We start from the raw sequence: 14,135 nt of genomic DNA, 5'->3' as shown, positions 1-14,135 counted from the left end.
ACACACACACACACACACACACACACACACACACACACACACACACACACACACCTGTAAGACAGAGGAAAGCTCCCAGATGGAGAGTCAGCATGGCGTCCTGCCACCAGGGACGTCTCCTTGGTGGAGCTGCAGCCAGGTTTAAATTTAGATGACCGTCTGGCAGCAGCAACTTCTGTCTCCGGCTTGCTTCTCTGTTCTCTCTGCTCGGGAATCACTGCAAACTTCATCATGTGTGCATGTGTGGTGTCAGTTTCCTCCACCTGCTGCTGCTGTAAGAGCTACGTCACCCAGTCGGAGTTCAGACACCGTGACGACATCCCATCGCTCAGCGGCTCCGTTGGTCCGACGAGTCCTCACAGCAGCTCGTCCTCATGGTGGACAACTCTGATGACCAAATACTGTGTAACACACAAAACCTTAAAGTCAATCTGACCTCCTGTAGTAGGAGATCTTCCCCCTCTGTCCCAGACCATAATAATTTCTCCATCACTGTCAGTGCAGACTGATGAGGAGAGTCGTGTTTAAAGTGCACCTCCGTAGCTCCTCCCATCACATACACTCTCAGCTAAAAACACCTGATGGTGTTTTTATGTTTGTCACTTCTCTTTCTCCTCTTCCTCCTCTTCCTTCTTTTCCTCCTTCCTCCTCTTCCTTCTTCCTCCTCCCTCTTCCTCCTCTTCCTTCTTTTCCTCCTTCCTCCTCTTCCTCCTCTTCCTTCTTCCTCCTCCCTCTTCCTCCTCTTCCTTCTTTTCCTCCTCCCTCCTCTTCCTCCTCTTCCTTCTTCCTCCTCCCTTTTCCTTCTTTTCCTCCTTCCTCCTCTTCCTTCCTCCTCCTTCCTCTTCCTTCTTTTCCTCCTTCCTCCTCTTCCTTCCTCCTCCTCCCTCTTCCTTATTTTCCTCCTCCCTCCTCTTCCTCCTCTTCCTTCTTCCTCCTCCCTTTTCCTTCTTTTCCTCCTCCTTCCTCTTCCTTCTTTTCCTCCTTCCTCCTCCTCCCTCTTCCTTATTTTCCTCCTCCCTCCTCTTCCTTCTTTTCCTCCTCCATCCTCTTCCTCCTCTTCTCCCTCCCTCCTCTTCCTCTTCCTCCTCTTCCTCCTGACATGTCAGCAGCTTGTGTCCTGCTGCCCCTGGCCTAGCCCCGCCTCTTACTTGAACCAGGGTCTCAACCTGTCACCGTGACAGTCTGCAGTGTCCAAACAGCATCTTTGATAAAGTGCGTCGCTCCACTACAGTCCAGTTTCCTCACAGTGTTTGATACGGTGAAATCTGCTCTCGTTCATTTCCTGTCGGCCTCCTCTGGACCCGCCTCTCTCCCCGTGTTTTCCTGAGTCATGCTGGGCTTCAGCACCAGTCATCTGTGACTCAGGAACTTTCCATGAGTCATGACACACACCAACCACCAACACACGACATGACTTCTCACACAACACACATTCAGTGGTTTTCATGGTTACATAACTCCGTCACCACGAGATAGTCGAGGGCAGTGACACCAGTGATGGCCGGACTCTCCGTGGGTTTCATGAGAGTTAAACTCGACTTTCCCGCTGCAAGTGAACGCAGCAATGCAACATGAACTCATTTAATTCCATCTGAAATGTGACTGTTATCAAAGTGTTAGAAGAGGGAGGGAGAGCTAAGATGTGTGCAGCACATTTTTCACAGGGCTGATACAGAAAGGACCTGGTCCAACTGGACTGTTACCACGGCAACGACAGACCAAAACAAAGAAGACACTTTGATCCTGTTGTTGCATGCTGCTGTTCAGAAACATCTAAATCCACTTCACCACATGTTTCAGCCTCTATTGTTGCTGGGAAGACATCCATGGAGCAGAACCCTGTTGGGTCACAGTGGTGTCTCTGAAACAGCCTCATGGACAGACAACAAAGGGACGCTCTCCTCAATTCTCTTCATACACAACAAATTTCATTAACAAATGTATTTTGTAAAAAAAATGTGATCCTATCAAGGACAGAAATATGAAACCTTTGTGTTCAACATATCTCCAAGATGCTCACTAAATGTCCCTCTGCTCACAAACAAGACCAAGACAACAGTCCTCAGTCAGTGACGTCTTCTTTTTAATGTTCCAGGTTCACATCACTGTTATGGACAACAACGACAACACTCCCATCTTCTCCCAGCCGACCTACGATGTCACTATCTCTGAGGACACACCGCCTGACACCGAGGTGGTCCAGGTTCTGGCGTCAGACCGTGATGAGCACCACCGGCTGACCTACTCCCTGCAGAGCGCCATCGACCCCAACAGCATGCGTCTGTTCCGCATCCACTCCATCCTCGGCACCATCTACACCGCCCAGAGGCTCGACCACGAGGCCTGCACCCAGCACATCCTCACCATCATTGTAAGACATGCTTCGGTCTGAGACGAGCCGCTGGTTCAAACTCTGCAGGGACTCAGAAACGTATGGTACCAGGCTGTAGGCGGAGTTATGTTAATAGAAGTGCTATGTTGAGGTCAAACACTCTCTATGATGCCATCGTTCCAACTGACAGCAAAAACACCAGTCAAATAGCACGTCAAACATTCTTATCTATCTGCAATTCTTGTACAACCCTGTTTCCAAAGGTTGTCCCAACCCTAAAGTTGGGACGCTGTGTGAAATGTAAATAAAAACAGGATACAATGATTTGCAAATCACATAAATCCATATTTGATGGAAAATACACCAAAGAAACATCAAATATTGAAACTGAGAAATTTGTAATTTGTTATTAAAAATATCTGCTCATTTTGAATTTGATGCCAGCAACAGGGTCAACAAAAGACTGGAAAAGGTTCAAAAACAAAAAAACCAAAAAAAAACCACCTCTCACAACTAATTACATTACATTACATTTATCTGACTCTTTTATCCAAAGCTACTTACAATAAGTTCATTTCAACATGAGGGTTCAAAACCAGAACAACAAGAATCAAGAAAATATATTTCTTCCAGAAAGCCAAACTACAAAGTTCTATCAGTAAGTTCCATGTTAAGATACTAAAGTTCTACTGTTCAAGGTGAAGGAGGAAGAGGTGTGTTTTTAGTTTGTGGTGGAAGATGTACAGAGTTTCTGCTGTCCTGATGTCGGTGGGGAACTCATTCCACCATTTAGGAGCCAGGACAGCAAACAGTCGTGATTTTGTAGAGTGTTTAACTCAGTGAGGAGCAACAAGCTGATTGGTAGAAGCAGAGTGGAGGGAAGGGCTGGGATGTAGGGTTGGACCATGACCTGGATGTAGAGGAGGAGGAGCAGGAGCAGGAGCAGGAGCAGGAGCAGGAGCAGGAGGAGGAGGAGGAGGAGGAGGAGGAGTGGAGGGAGTGGGCTGGGATGTAAGGTTGGACCATGTCCTGGATGTAGACTGGACCCGATCTGTTCACAGCACGGTACGCAAGTACCAATGTTTGGAAACGGATAATTATGTTACCATGGCAACAGATCACTAACATGATTGAGTATAAAAAGATCAGTTCAGAAGATGGGGAAAGATTCAGAGACCCTGAACTGTTGAGCAGCTAAAATGATATCTTGGGCAATAATAGGACAACTTTTAATTTCCAAAACTCCAGAAACTGGTCTCCTCAGTTCCCTAACGTTTACAGAGTGTTGTTAAAAGAAGAGGTAATGCAGGACAGTGGTGAACATCAAATTAAAAATGAGCACATATTTTTTATAAAACAATAACATTTCTCAGTTTCAACATTTTATATGTTGACTTTGGTCTATTTTCAATTAAATATGGATTGATGTGATTTGCAAATCATCACATTCTGTTTTTATTTACATTTTATACAGCATCCCAACTGTTTTAGGAAACAGGGTTGTAAGATTAGTGTTAAAACGGTTGCATGTTGAACAATAACATCCAAACGTTAGATCCAGGTGATTTAAAAGTCTTTCAAGAAGTGTCCAGATCAAGAAATGTTTTTGGTTTAACTATCTGACTGCTATGCTTTTATTGGTCTTCATCAGTAACCAGTAGGAGATCTATAACTACAGGTCAGAACAACAGGAGAGGAAGAGGATGTGTTCGGAGGAAATGATTAGTGTTTCATAAGCACAGCAGCAGGAAACAGAAGCAATCCTTACATCTGTGCGCTCATTCTACCTGAATTCATCATTAAGTGATTAAACAAATTACACCATACAGTGACCCACCACCTACACAGTGTTTTACTGATTTGCATATCCAATAGTAAACTGTTCGTCTATAATCTGTGGAATTTGGAAGAAAACCGCAGTGGTGAAGGACGTGCTCTGATTAATGAGTATGTTATACTTCAGACTCTGATGTCACCAGGGACAGTTAACATTTTTAATTCATATTATTAAAGAAGACCTTTTCTCGTGGTTTGTTTGTCCACAGGTGAAGGACCAAGATTTCCCGTACAGAAAGAATCTGGCTCGGGTACTAATAGAAGTGGAAGATATAAATGATCACGTGCCCATTTTTACCAGCGCTCTGTACGAAGGCTCAGTGTACGAGTCAGCAGCAGTGGGATCAGCGGTGGTCCAGGTCACCGCCCTGGACAAAGACAAGGGCAACAACGCAGAGCTGCACTACTCCATTGAAGCAGGTAGGCACCTCTGAAAAGGTGAATGAGTTCAATAAGTTCAGAGAGTACTGCTTGTGTTCCCACGGAGCTGCAGGAAGATAAAACCCTGATGAGTAACTGCTCCAAGTTCATCACTTGATCCTCATCAGTTCCTGAGTTCCAGGTGTGTTCTGCAGCGTTCTGGTGCGTCTGATGTTTCACACCTGAAACTTGATCAGAGCGAACATTAAACATTCTGTGGAACAGAGAGAAGTCTGGTGAGGAGCTACGATGGTGTTGTGGCTAGAAACTTGTGTGTTTTCATTTCACTGAGCGGCGTGTTGTCATAGTAAAGAACCCTGTTACCATGGCAACACAGTTTGGGTCATCTAAACTCTGTTTGTCCTCAAACGCCTCAGAATGTCCAGCAGAGCTCAGTGGTTTCACTAGGAGTGGTGAGGAGGAGGAGGAGGAGTGGTGAGGAGGAGGAGTGGTGAGAAGGAGTGGTGAGGAGGAGGAGGACTGGTGAGGAGGAGGAGGAGTGAGGAGGAGGAGTGGTGAGAAGGAGTGGTGAGGAGGAGGGGGAATGGTGAGGAGGAGGAGGAGTGGTGAGGAGGAGGAGTGGTGAGGAGAAGGAGTAGTGAGGAGGAGGAGTGGCGAGGAGGAGGAGTGAGGAGGAGGAGGAGGAGGAGGCTCTTCTTCCAGAGTTGGACGGAGACGTCCTGAACGTCTCCAAGAACACGTCTCCAGGTGTCTTCATGGTCTCAGACCTCCTGAACCATCATCAGAGTCTCCGTGATGATTTCCAGAGTTTGATAGTAAACCTAACGTGAAGCTTCTGGTCATGTTCAGAACCAGAGATGAAACCAGAACTAGAACTCTGAACCAACACCAGAACTCAGGAACTGAAGATGATGAGATGAAACCAGAACCAGAACTCTGAACCAACACCAGAACTCAGGAAATGATGATGAAGAGATGAAACCAGAACCAGAACTCTGAACCAACACCAGAACTCAGGAACTGAAGATGAAGAGATGAAGGTTGTACCAGTTATTTATCAGGGTTATATATTTCTGCTGTTCTGTGCGCATTAGTTGCAGTAGTCTCTGAACTTATTGATTTACTCTCGTATATGCTCCTAAATGCTTTACACCGCTCTATTATAATGTTTTCATAATTGTTTCTAATTCTCCAACAGGGAACGCAGGAAACGCCTTCCATATCGAACCAGTCCTGGGGATCATCACTGTTGCACGTGACCTTGACCTGTCCAGCATAGGTCACTATGTCCTCACTGTCAGAGTCACCGATAACGGCTCCCCCCCACTGTCCACCACTACGATAGTGCGCATTGCTGTCACTCTTTCTGACAACGCCGGTCCAAAGTTCCCTCAACCTGAGTACCAGACTGAGATCACAGAGAGTGCGATGGTCGGGACCTCGGTCACCACGGTCAGCGCGGTCAGCCAGTCAACCCTCACGTATGACATCAAGCAGGGCAACACATATCATGTCTTTCAGATTAATCAGTATAGTGGAGTGATTACTACTCAGAAGCTTCTGGACTATGAGACCACAGCATCCTATAACCTCATCGTCCAGGCGACCAACATGGCCGGCATGGCCTCCAACTCTACTCTGTTGATCCAGGTGGTTGATGAGAATGACAACCCGCCGGTGTTCCAGCAGCTTCACTACCACGGCAGCATCAGTGAGGTTGCTCCAGTCAACAGCGTGGTCTTGAACTCCGATGACTCACCTCTGGTCATCAGGGCCACTGATGCTGACCGCAACCAGAACGCTCTGCTGGTCTACCAGATCGTTGAGGACACGGCGAAGATGTTCTTTACGGTGGACTCTGGAACCGGCTCCATAAGAACCATCGCCAATTTAGACCATGAGACATTTGCCACCTTCCACTTCCATGTTCATGTGAGGGACAACGGTAGGCCACAGCTGACCGCAGACAGTCCGACCGAGGTCACAATACAAGTGGTTGACACAAATGATTCACCACCCCGCTTTACCCAGAATGCCTATGAAACAGTCCTGCTGCTCCCCACCTACGTCGGAGTAGAAGCTCTGCAGGTTTCAGCTATAGACCCGGACAAAGATGTCCCTGCAGAGCTCACATACTCTCTGACTGACGGAGTACTGGAGCACTTTGCCATCAAACCTTCCAGTGGAATTATCATTGTCAAAAACAACAGCTTCTCCAAAGAGCGTTTCCGCTTTAGCGTCAAAGTTTCGGACGGGAAATTCTCCAGCACAGCTTTGGTGACCATACTCGTCCGAGAAGCTCTGGACTCTGGTCTCAGCTTTACCCACAACATTTACTCTTCATCTATTAAAGAGAATGTATCAAATATCACCAAAGTGGCTGTGGTCAATGCCGTGGGAAACCGCCTCAATGAGCCGCTGAAGTACACCCTGCTGAATGCTGGAACGCGTTTCCGAATCCGTCCAACGTCTGGTGTCATCCAAACCACGGGTATACCGTTTGATCGGGAAGAGCAAGAGTTATATGAACTGGTTGTCGAGACGAGACGGGAGCACGACCGTCTGCACGTGGCTAGAGTTATGGTGAGAGTCCAAATTGAGGACATCAATGATAACGCTCCCGTGTTTGTTGGACTTCCTTATTATGCAGCAGTTCAAGTAGAAGCTGAACCGGGATCACCCATTTTTAGGGTCATGGCAGTAGATGGTGATAAAGGGATTAATGGAGAGGTGTCTTACTATCTTAAGGATGACCAAGGTCACTTTGAGATCAATCAGCAGACAGGTAGTCTCAGTCTCAAGAGGTCTTTTGAGTCGGATTTGTCCAATGTGGAATATCAGATGGTGATATATGCCAGAGATGGAGGGCATCCACCGCTCTCCTCCACCGTAGAGTTTCCCATAACTGTAGTCAACAAAGCCATGCCTGTCTTTGACAAATCCTTCTACTCTGTTTCTGTGAATGAGGATGTGGCCGTGCACACACCTATCCTCGGCATCAACGCCACCAGTCCTGAAGGTCAAAACATAATTTACACTATTGTTGATGGAGATCCATCTCTTCAGTTTGATATCGGTTTTGATACTGGAGTCATTAGTGTCATCCACTCTCTGGACTATGAAACAGCATCATCTTACCACCTGACTATCAGGGCCACAGACTATCTGACCGGCGCTCGTGCCGAGGTGGACGTCGAAGTGTTGGTCCAGGATGTAAACGACAACCCACCGATGTTCCAGAAGATCTCCTACCGGGTAGTTCTGTCAGAAACAGCCATGATTGGAACGCCAGCACTTCAAGTCATCGCCACAGACAAAGACTCCGAGAAGAACAATGTTGTCCGCTACCAGATCTTCTCAGATGTGCACAACAGCACGGACTACTTTCACATTGATAGCAGCAGTGGATTAATCCTGACAGCACGTATGTTAGACCATGAGCTGGTCCAGAAGTACGACTTTGTCGTCAGGGCCACTGACAATGGATTCCCACCGCTGAGCAGTGAAGTCTCAGTGACTGTGGTGTTGAATGACATGAATGACAATCCTCCAGTTTTTAACCAGCTGCTCTATGAGGCATACGTGAATGAGTTGGCACCCAGGGGTCACTTCATCACCTGCGTCCAGGCCTCGGACGCCGACAGCTCAGACTTCAACAAGCTGGAGTACAGTATTTTGTCAGGAAATGAAAGAATGAATTTTGTAATGGACAAAAAGACGGGAATCATCACGCTGTCCAGCCACCGTAAGCAAAGAATGGAGCCCGCCTACAGCCTTAATGTTTCAGTGTCCGATGGGGTGTTCACCAGCACTGCACAGGTCCATGTGAAGGTGCTGGGGGCCAACCTGCACAGTCCGGTGTTTGGACAGACTCTGTACGAGGCAGAGCTGAGGGAGAACATCGCTGTTGGAACCAAAGTTATACAGGTGAGTTTTGCTGAATAACATTGACAAAAATGACTTTGATCATAAGATTTATGCCTGTATTGATGAAGACGTTTCTTGTATTCCAGGTGAAGGCAACAGATGCTGACCCTGGAGTGTTCGGTCACATCACTTATTCCTTTGTTAACGATGTGGGCAAAGACCAATTCAACATCGATGCTAACGGTCAGATTTTCACTGTAGAAAAGCTGGATCGCGAGGACCCGGCCAATAAGGACATCGTTCTCACAGTGGCAGCCCAGGATTCAGGTGGGCGTGTCTCCTACTGCACAGTACAGATTACTCTATTGGACGATAACGATAACGCACCTCGCTTCCGTGCCACGGAGTACCGAGCCTCGGTCAAATCTGATGTGACCAAAGGGTTTCTGGTCACACAGATTCAGGCTCATGATCCTGACGATGGCATCAATGCCAAAGTGACATATTCCCTTTACAGTGAGGCCCACGTCCCCGTGGTGGACATTCTGGAGATAGACCCAGACAACGGATGGATGGTGACCAAAGGTAGCTTCAGCCACTTGAGGAACTCTGTTTTATCTTTTTTCGTGAAGGCTGTGGACAGAGGAAATCCAGTGCGACACTCTCTTGTGTCTGTCTATATCCATGTTCTTTCTCCAGACACCTTGATGCCTGCTTTCAGCCAACATCATTACTTATTTAGCATGCAGGAGAACGCCCCCATAGGTTCAGCCATAGGGATGGTGAACCTCAACACTCCTCTTGGACATGGCTCCCTCTCTGCTACCTTTTCCCTCGTAAACGGAGAGACTGGTGAAAACAACCAAGACAGGGTGTTTGTGGTGGAGAAAGAGACCGGAGTGATAAAACTGGACAAGCCGCTGGACCACGAGGTGATCAAAGGATACTTCTTCAAAGTCACCGCCACGGCTCAGCAGGCTAAACTGGATTCAGTGACTTCGGTTGATGTTGAAGTCAGAGTATTGGATCTCAATGACAATAAACCGGCATTTGAAGCCAATCCTTATGACACCACCGTCATGGAGGGAATGTCAGTTGGTACCAGAATTATTCAAGTCCAAGCACTAGATCCAGACTCAGGGGCCAACGGCCAGGTGACATACCAACTGGGGACATCGATCCAGTCAGAAGGGGACTCGGACACATTGGCAGACACCTTTAGCATTGACAGCAACACTGGCTGGATCTCCACACGCAAGGACCTGGACCACGAGACCAATCCGTCCTACACGTTTACTGTGGTGGCCTCAGACCTCGGGGAGACCCTGTCTCTTTCCAGCACCACCACGGTGACTGTGGCAGTGTCGGACATCAATGATAACCCACCCAGGTTCATGGAGAACCATTACTTTGGTTCAGTCCAGGAGAGCGACCCCCCAGGAGAGGTGGTGGCTGTGCTGAACACTCGAGACGATGATAGCTCTGCTGTCAACCGACAAGTCAGCTATCACATCACCGGTGAGAAAACATGTCATTGTACTGAAGCAGGAAACATGTCTGCTCAAAACATCATGTTTTTTAAGGGTTTGTTGCTGTGACAAATAAAAATAAGCGTATTTGTGGTTCAGGGTGGAATGTGAATACACTTGGTTCAGATCACGGGGATACAAACCTTGTCCATGCACATCCTCCAGCTTGAATCCCACATCCCTCATTTCTGCTCCGTCACATAAAAGGCATTTAACTTCCTGCTGTAGTACTGAATGTTGGTGTTTTGTGGATACAAATCTCTTACGCATGATACGCATGCGTCTATATTAAAAACGATAAATATCAAAGGTAAGGCAGGGAAGCAAAAGAACAAAAAGAGGAGTGGAAACCAAGGTGAATGCATTAATAATGTGAATCCTGATCAAAAGGAATGTCTCTAATTGTCTGTGTGCTCATTGACAAGCGAGGAGGTAATAATGAAGTTACTAAGACAGAGCACCACCCTGCCAGTGGGAGACAGAGACCTAATGAAGGACTTTTATAGGAGGGAAATCCTTCCCTTGATAGCATTGTAATGAGAAAAAAGCAGACAGCTGGGCTCAATGACAGACATGTGAGCAATGTGACCTTCTAGCTGACAGTTGAGGATGGGGGGGGGGGTGCTGCTGCTGCTGCTGCTAAACCTCAGTGAGAGAATTAATGTTATTCAAAGAAATGTCTGCTGATGAAATATAAATAATAGGAAGAACTGTGACCTTCTGATTTGGAAGAGAAGCACTTAATGTCATGCATTATGAAAGTGATGCAGATTGATGAAGTGCGAGTTTCACCAGAAAACCTTCAGCTGTAAGCCTGTAAGCAAGTTAGCATGGTGTCATGATGAGTGTTGCTCCTTTTTTTCACCAAATATCTGTCGCTTCCTGTGAAGTTTTCTTCAGTGAAACTGCAGAGATAAAATATGTTACTGCTCAAAGAGATCTTAGATATATATTAAGTGCTGTAGCCCTTTACATACCATTTCCCAAAACACAGGGATTTTCTCACATTGCCAAAATACTGTATATGTGAGCGATCTACGTCCAATGATCCACCCTCTCTCCACCACTGACTTCTCGTGGATCTTAATATCTGCACATTAAAAAGTGCGCAGCCAATCAGGACACGTTTTCTAACCAAACAGACGTAGAGGCCGTCGGTCAGACGTAGATACCGTCGGCCGGATGTAGAGACCATCGGGCTGACGTAGAGACCATCGGGCTGACGTAGAGACCATCGGATGGATGTAGATACCGTCGGGCGAACGTAGATACCGTGGGACGGACGTAGAGACCGTGGGATGGACGAAGATACCGTGGGATGGACGTAGAGACTGTCGGGAAAACGTAGAGACTGTCGGGCAAACGTAGAGACTGTGGGACGGACGTAGAGACCATGGGACGGACGTAGAGACCGTGGGACGGACGTAGAGACTGTGGGACGGACGTAGAGACCGTCGGCCGGACGTAGATACTGTCGGCCGGACGTAGAGACCATCGGGCTGACGTAGAGACTCTCAGATGGAAGTAGAGACCGTGGGATGGATGTAGATACCGTGGGATGGATATAGATACCGTGGGATGGACGTAGATACCGTGGGATAGACGTAGATACCGTCAGGCGAACGTAGAGACTCTCAGACAGAAGTAGATGCCGTGGGATGGACGTAGATACAGTGGGACAGACGTAGATACTGTGGGAGGGACGTAGATACTGTCGGACGGACGTAGAGACTATGGGACGGACGTAGATACCGTGGGATGGATGTAGATACCGTCGGAGGGACGTAGAGACCGTCAGGCGGACATAGGGACCGTCGCACCGACAAAATTAAAAGTGGTGATGATGCACAGCTTCAGTTTTGGACTTGGACCTGAAGTAGGACTGACAGAACACTTTACTGGAACACACCGGTCCTGTTTCCATGAAGCCTCTCTGATGATGTGTCCTCAGGTGGAAACTACCGCGGTGTGTTCGCGCTCGGTCTAGTTCAGGGTGAGTGGAAGATGTACGTGAAAGGCCCGCTGGACCGGGAGGAGCGCAACCTCTACATCATCAATGTCACCGCCAGCGATGGACTCTTTGTTTCCCAGGCAACGGTGGAGGTGACAGTGATCGACACCAACGACAACAGACCCGTCTGTGACCAGGTAAGTGAAAAAAGGAGATGACATCACTGTACAGACTGGTACCGTACAGTCAGACAGGTACACTCAGACAGGTACCGTACAGACTGTTACCGTACAGTACAGACAGGTAAAGTCAGACAGGTATCGTACAGTACAGACAGGTACCATCAGACAGGTATCGTACAGTACAGACAGGTAAAGTCAGACAGGTACCGTCAGACGTTGGTGGTCGATGGCGTGGATCTGATTTAACTGTGGAGACACAAAGAAAAGCTGATCACTGTGTGTGTGTGTGTGTGTGTGTGTGTGTGTGTGTGTGTGTGTGTGTGTGTGTGTGTGTGTGTGTGTGTGTGTGTGTGTGTGTGTGTGTGTGTATATATGTGTGTCTGTGTACATATATATATATGTGTCTGTGTGTGTGTATATATATATATATATATATATATATATATATGTGTGTGTGTGTGTGTGTGTGTGTATATATATGTGTCTGTGTGTGTGTATATATATATATATATATATATATATATATATATATATATATATATATGTGTGTGTGTGTGTGTGTGTGTGTGTGTGTGTGTGTGTGTGTGTGTGTGTGTGTGTGTGTATATATATATATATATATATATATATATATATATATATATATGTGTGTGTGTGTATATATATATATGTGTCTGTGTGTATATATATATATGTGTCTGTATATATATATATATATATATATGTGTGTGTGTGTGTGTGTGTGTGTGTGTGTGTGTGTGTGTGTGTGTGTGTGTGTGTGTGTGTGTGTGTGGCGGTGTACACTGCCTTCGTTCCAGAGGACCTTCCAGTGAACAGTGTTTTGCTGAGAGTCGGAGCTACAGATGCAGATGTGGACATCAGCGCCTGGATCCAGTTCTCCCTCCATGGTCCCAACTCCCAGGACTTCATCATAGACCATGACACCGGTAAGGAGGTCCAGTTAGATACCATTAAATCCTGAAGATACTTCAGACCCTCTGTGACACACTTAAAGGGCCCTTTTTGTCCCAGTGTCCTCATGTTTCACTTCCTGTTTCTAACCTGCTCAGGGGAGATCAAGTCATCTGTGCTTCTGGACCGCGAGACGACGCCCGAATACCGGCTGGTTGCCCAGGCAACAGACGGTGGTGGGCGTTGGTGCCGTGCTGAGGTGCAGCTGGTGGTGACTGATGTGAACGACAACCCACCCATCTTCAGCCTGTCGCTCTACACCGCCAGCGTGTACGAAGACACCATCACCAAGGCCCTGCTGACCCGCATCCAAGCCATCGACCCGGATGAAGGTGATGCTGCTGCTCTTATTTATGTTTCATTCATAAGACATCCCTCATCCATAAAATGCTCTCGTTTACACAACGGAAGAATGGAGACATTACCTGGAAGCAGAAATGAAAACAGTGAAAATCTCCTTCTGTATAAATGTGGATAAGAGAGCCAACCTCTCTGCTGGACTGTATAGAGAACTAAACCCTTCACAGCTGTCTGATGTGATGATGATGATGATGATGATGATGATGATGATGATGATGATGATGACGATGATGATGATGATGATGATGATGATGATGATCTGTTTGTTCCATGTGTTCCTGACACTGTTCTCGTCCTCCGCAGCAGGTCCAGGCCGGATGGTGCTCTACTCCCTGGCTGACTCTGCAGGAGGCTTTTTCTCCATCGACGAGTCCTCCGGCATCGTGGTCCTTGAACGCATCCTAGACCGCGAAGTCCAGCCCACCTATCAGATAACAGTCCGTGCGTCGGATCAGGGGTCGCCGCTGCCGCTCTTCTCTCTGGTCAACGTCACCATCACCGTGCTGGACATCAACGACAACCCTCCCGTGTTTGAGCGGCGCGATCAGCTGGCCACGGTGCCAGAGGATGTTGGAGTGGGAACAGAGGTTCTGAGGGTTCACGCTGCCAGCAAGGACATTGGGACCAACGCTGAGATCACCTACAGCATCCGGTCAGGCAACGAGCACGGGAAGTTCCACATCCACCCGCTGACCGGTGAGTGACGGAGGACCCACGGCTCCACC

General features: G+C 47.5%; 1 protein-coding gene across 1 annotated transcript in view; it reads left to right on the top strand.

The window, feature by feature from the left end:
• Positions 1-14,135, top strand: part of fat3a (FAT atypical cadherin 3a) — an 80,190-nt gene that overhangs the window by 20,833 nt on the left and 45,222 nt on the right. The window contains exons 8-15 of the mRNA XM_069687917.1: positions 2,096-2,371; positions 4,378-4,588; positions 5,748-8,476; positions 8,563-9,934; positions 11,897-12,092; positions 12,871-13,025; positions 13,149-13,382; positions 13,714-14,106. Coding sequence (XP_069544018.1) covers positions 2,096-2,371; positions 4,378-4,588; positions 5,748-8,476; positions 8,563-9,934; positions 11,897-12,092; positions 12,871-13,025; positions 13,149-13,382; positions 13,714-14,106 — 5,566 coding nt within the window. The remainder of the gene's footprint in view (positions 1-2,095; positions 2,372-4,377; positions 4,589-5,747; positions 8,477-8,562; positions 9,935-11,896; positions 12,093-12,870; positions 13,026-13,148; positions 13,383-13,713; positions 14,107-14,135) is intronic.

Source organism: Brachyistius frenatus, unplaced genomic scaffold, assembly GCF_029030835.1.
Source record: "Brachyistius frenatus isolate BFR_SWC_R1_liver_20210118 unplaced genomic scaffold, ASM2903083v1 Contig_505, whole genome shotgun sequence".
NCBI lineage: Eukaryota > Metazoa > Chordata > Actinopteri > Embiotocidae > Brachyistius > Brachyistius frenatus.
This window is presented reverse-complemented; position numbering and strand designations above follow the sequence as displayed.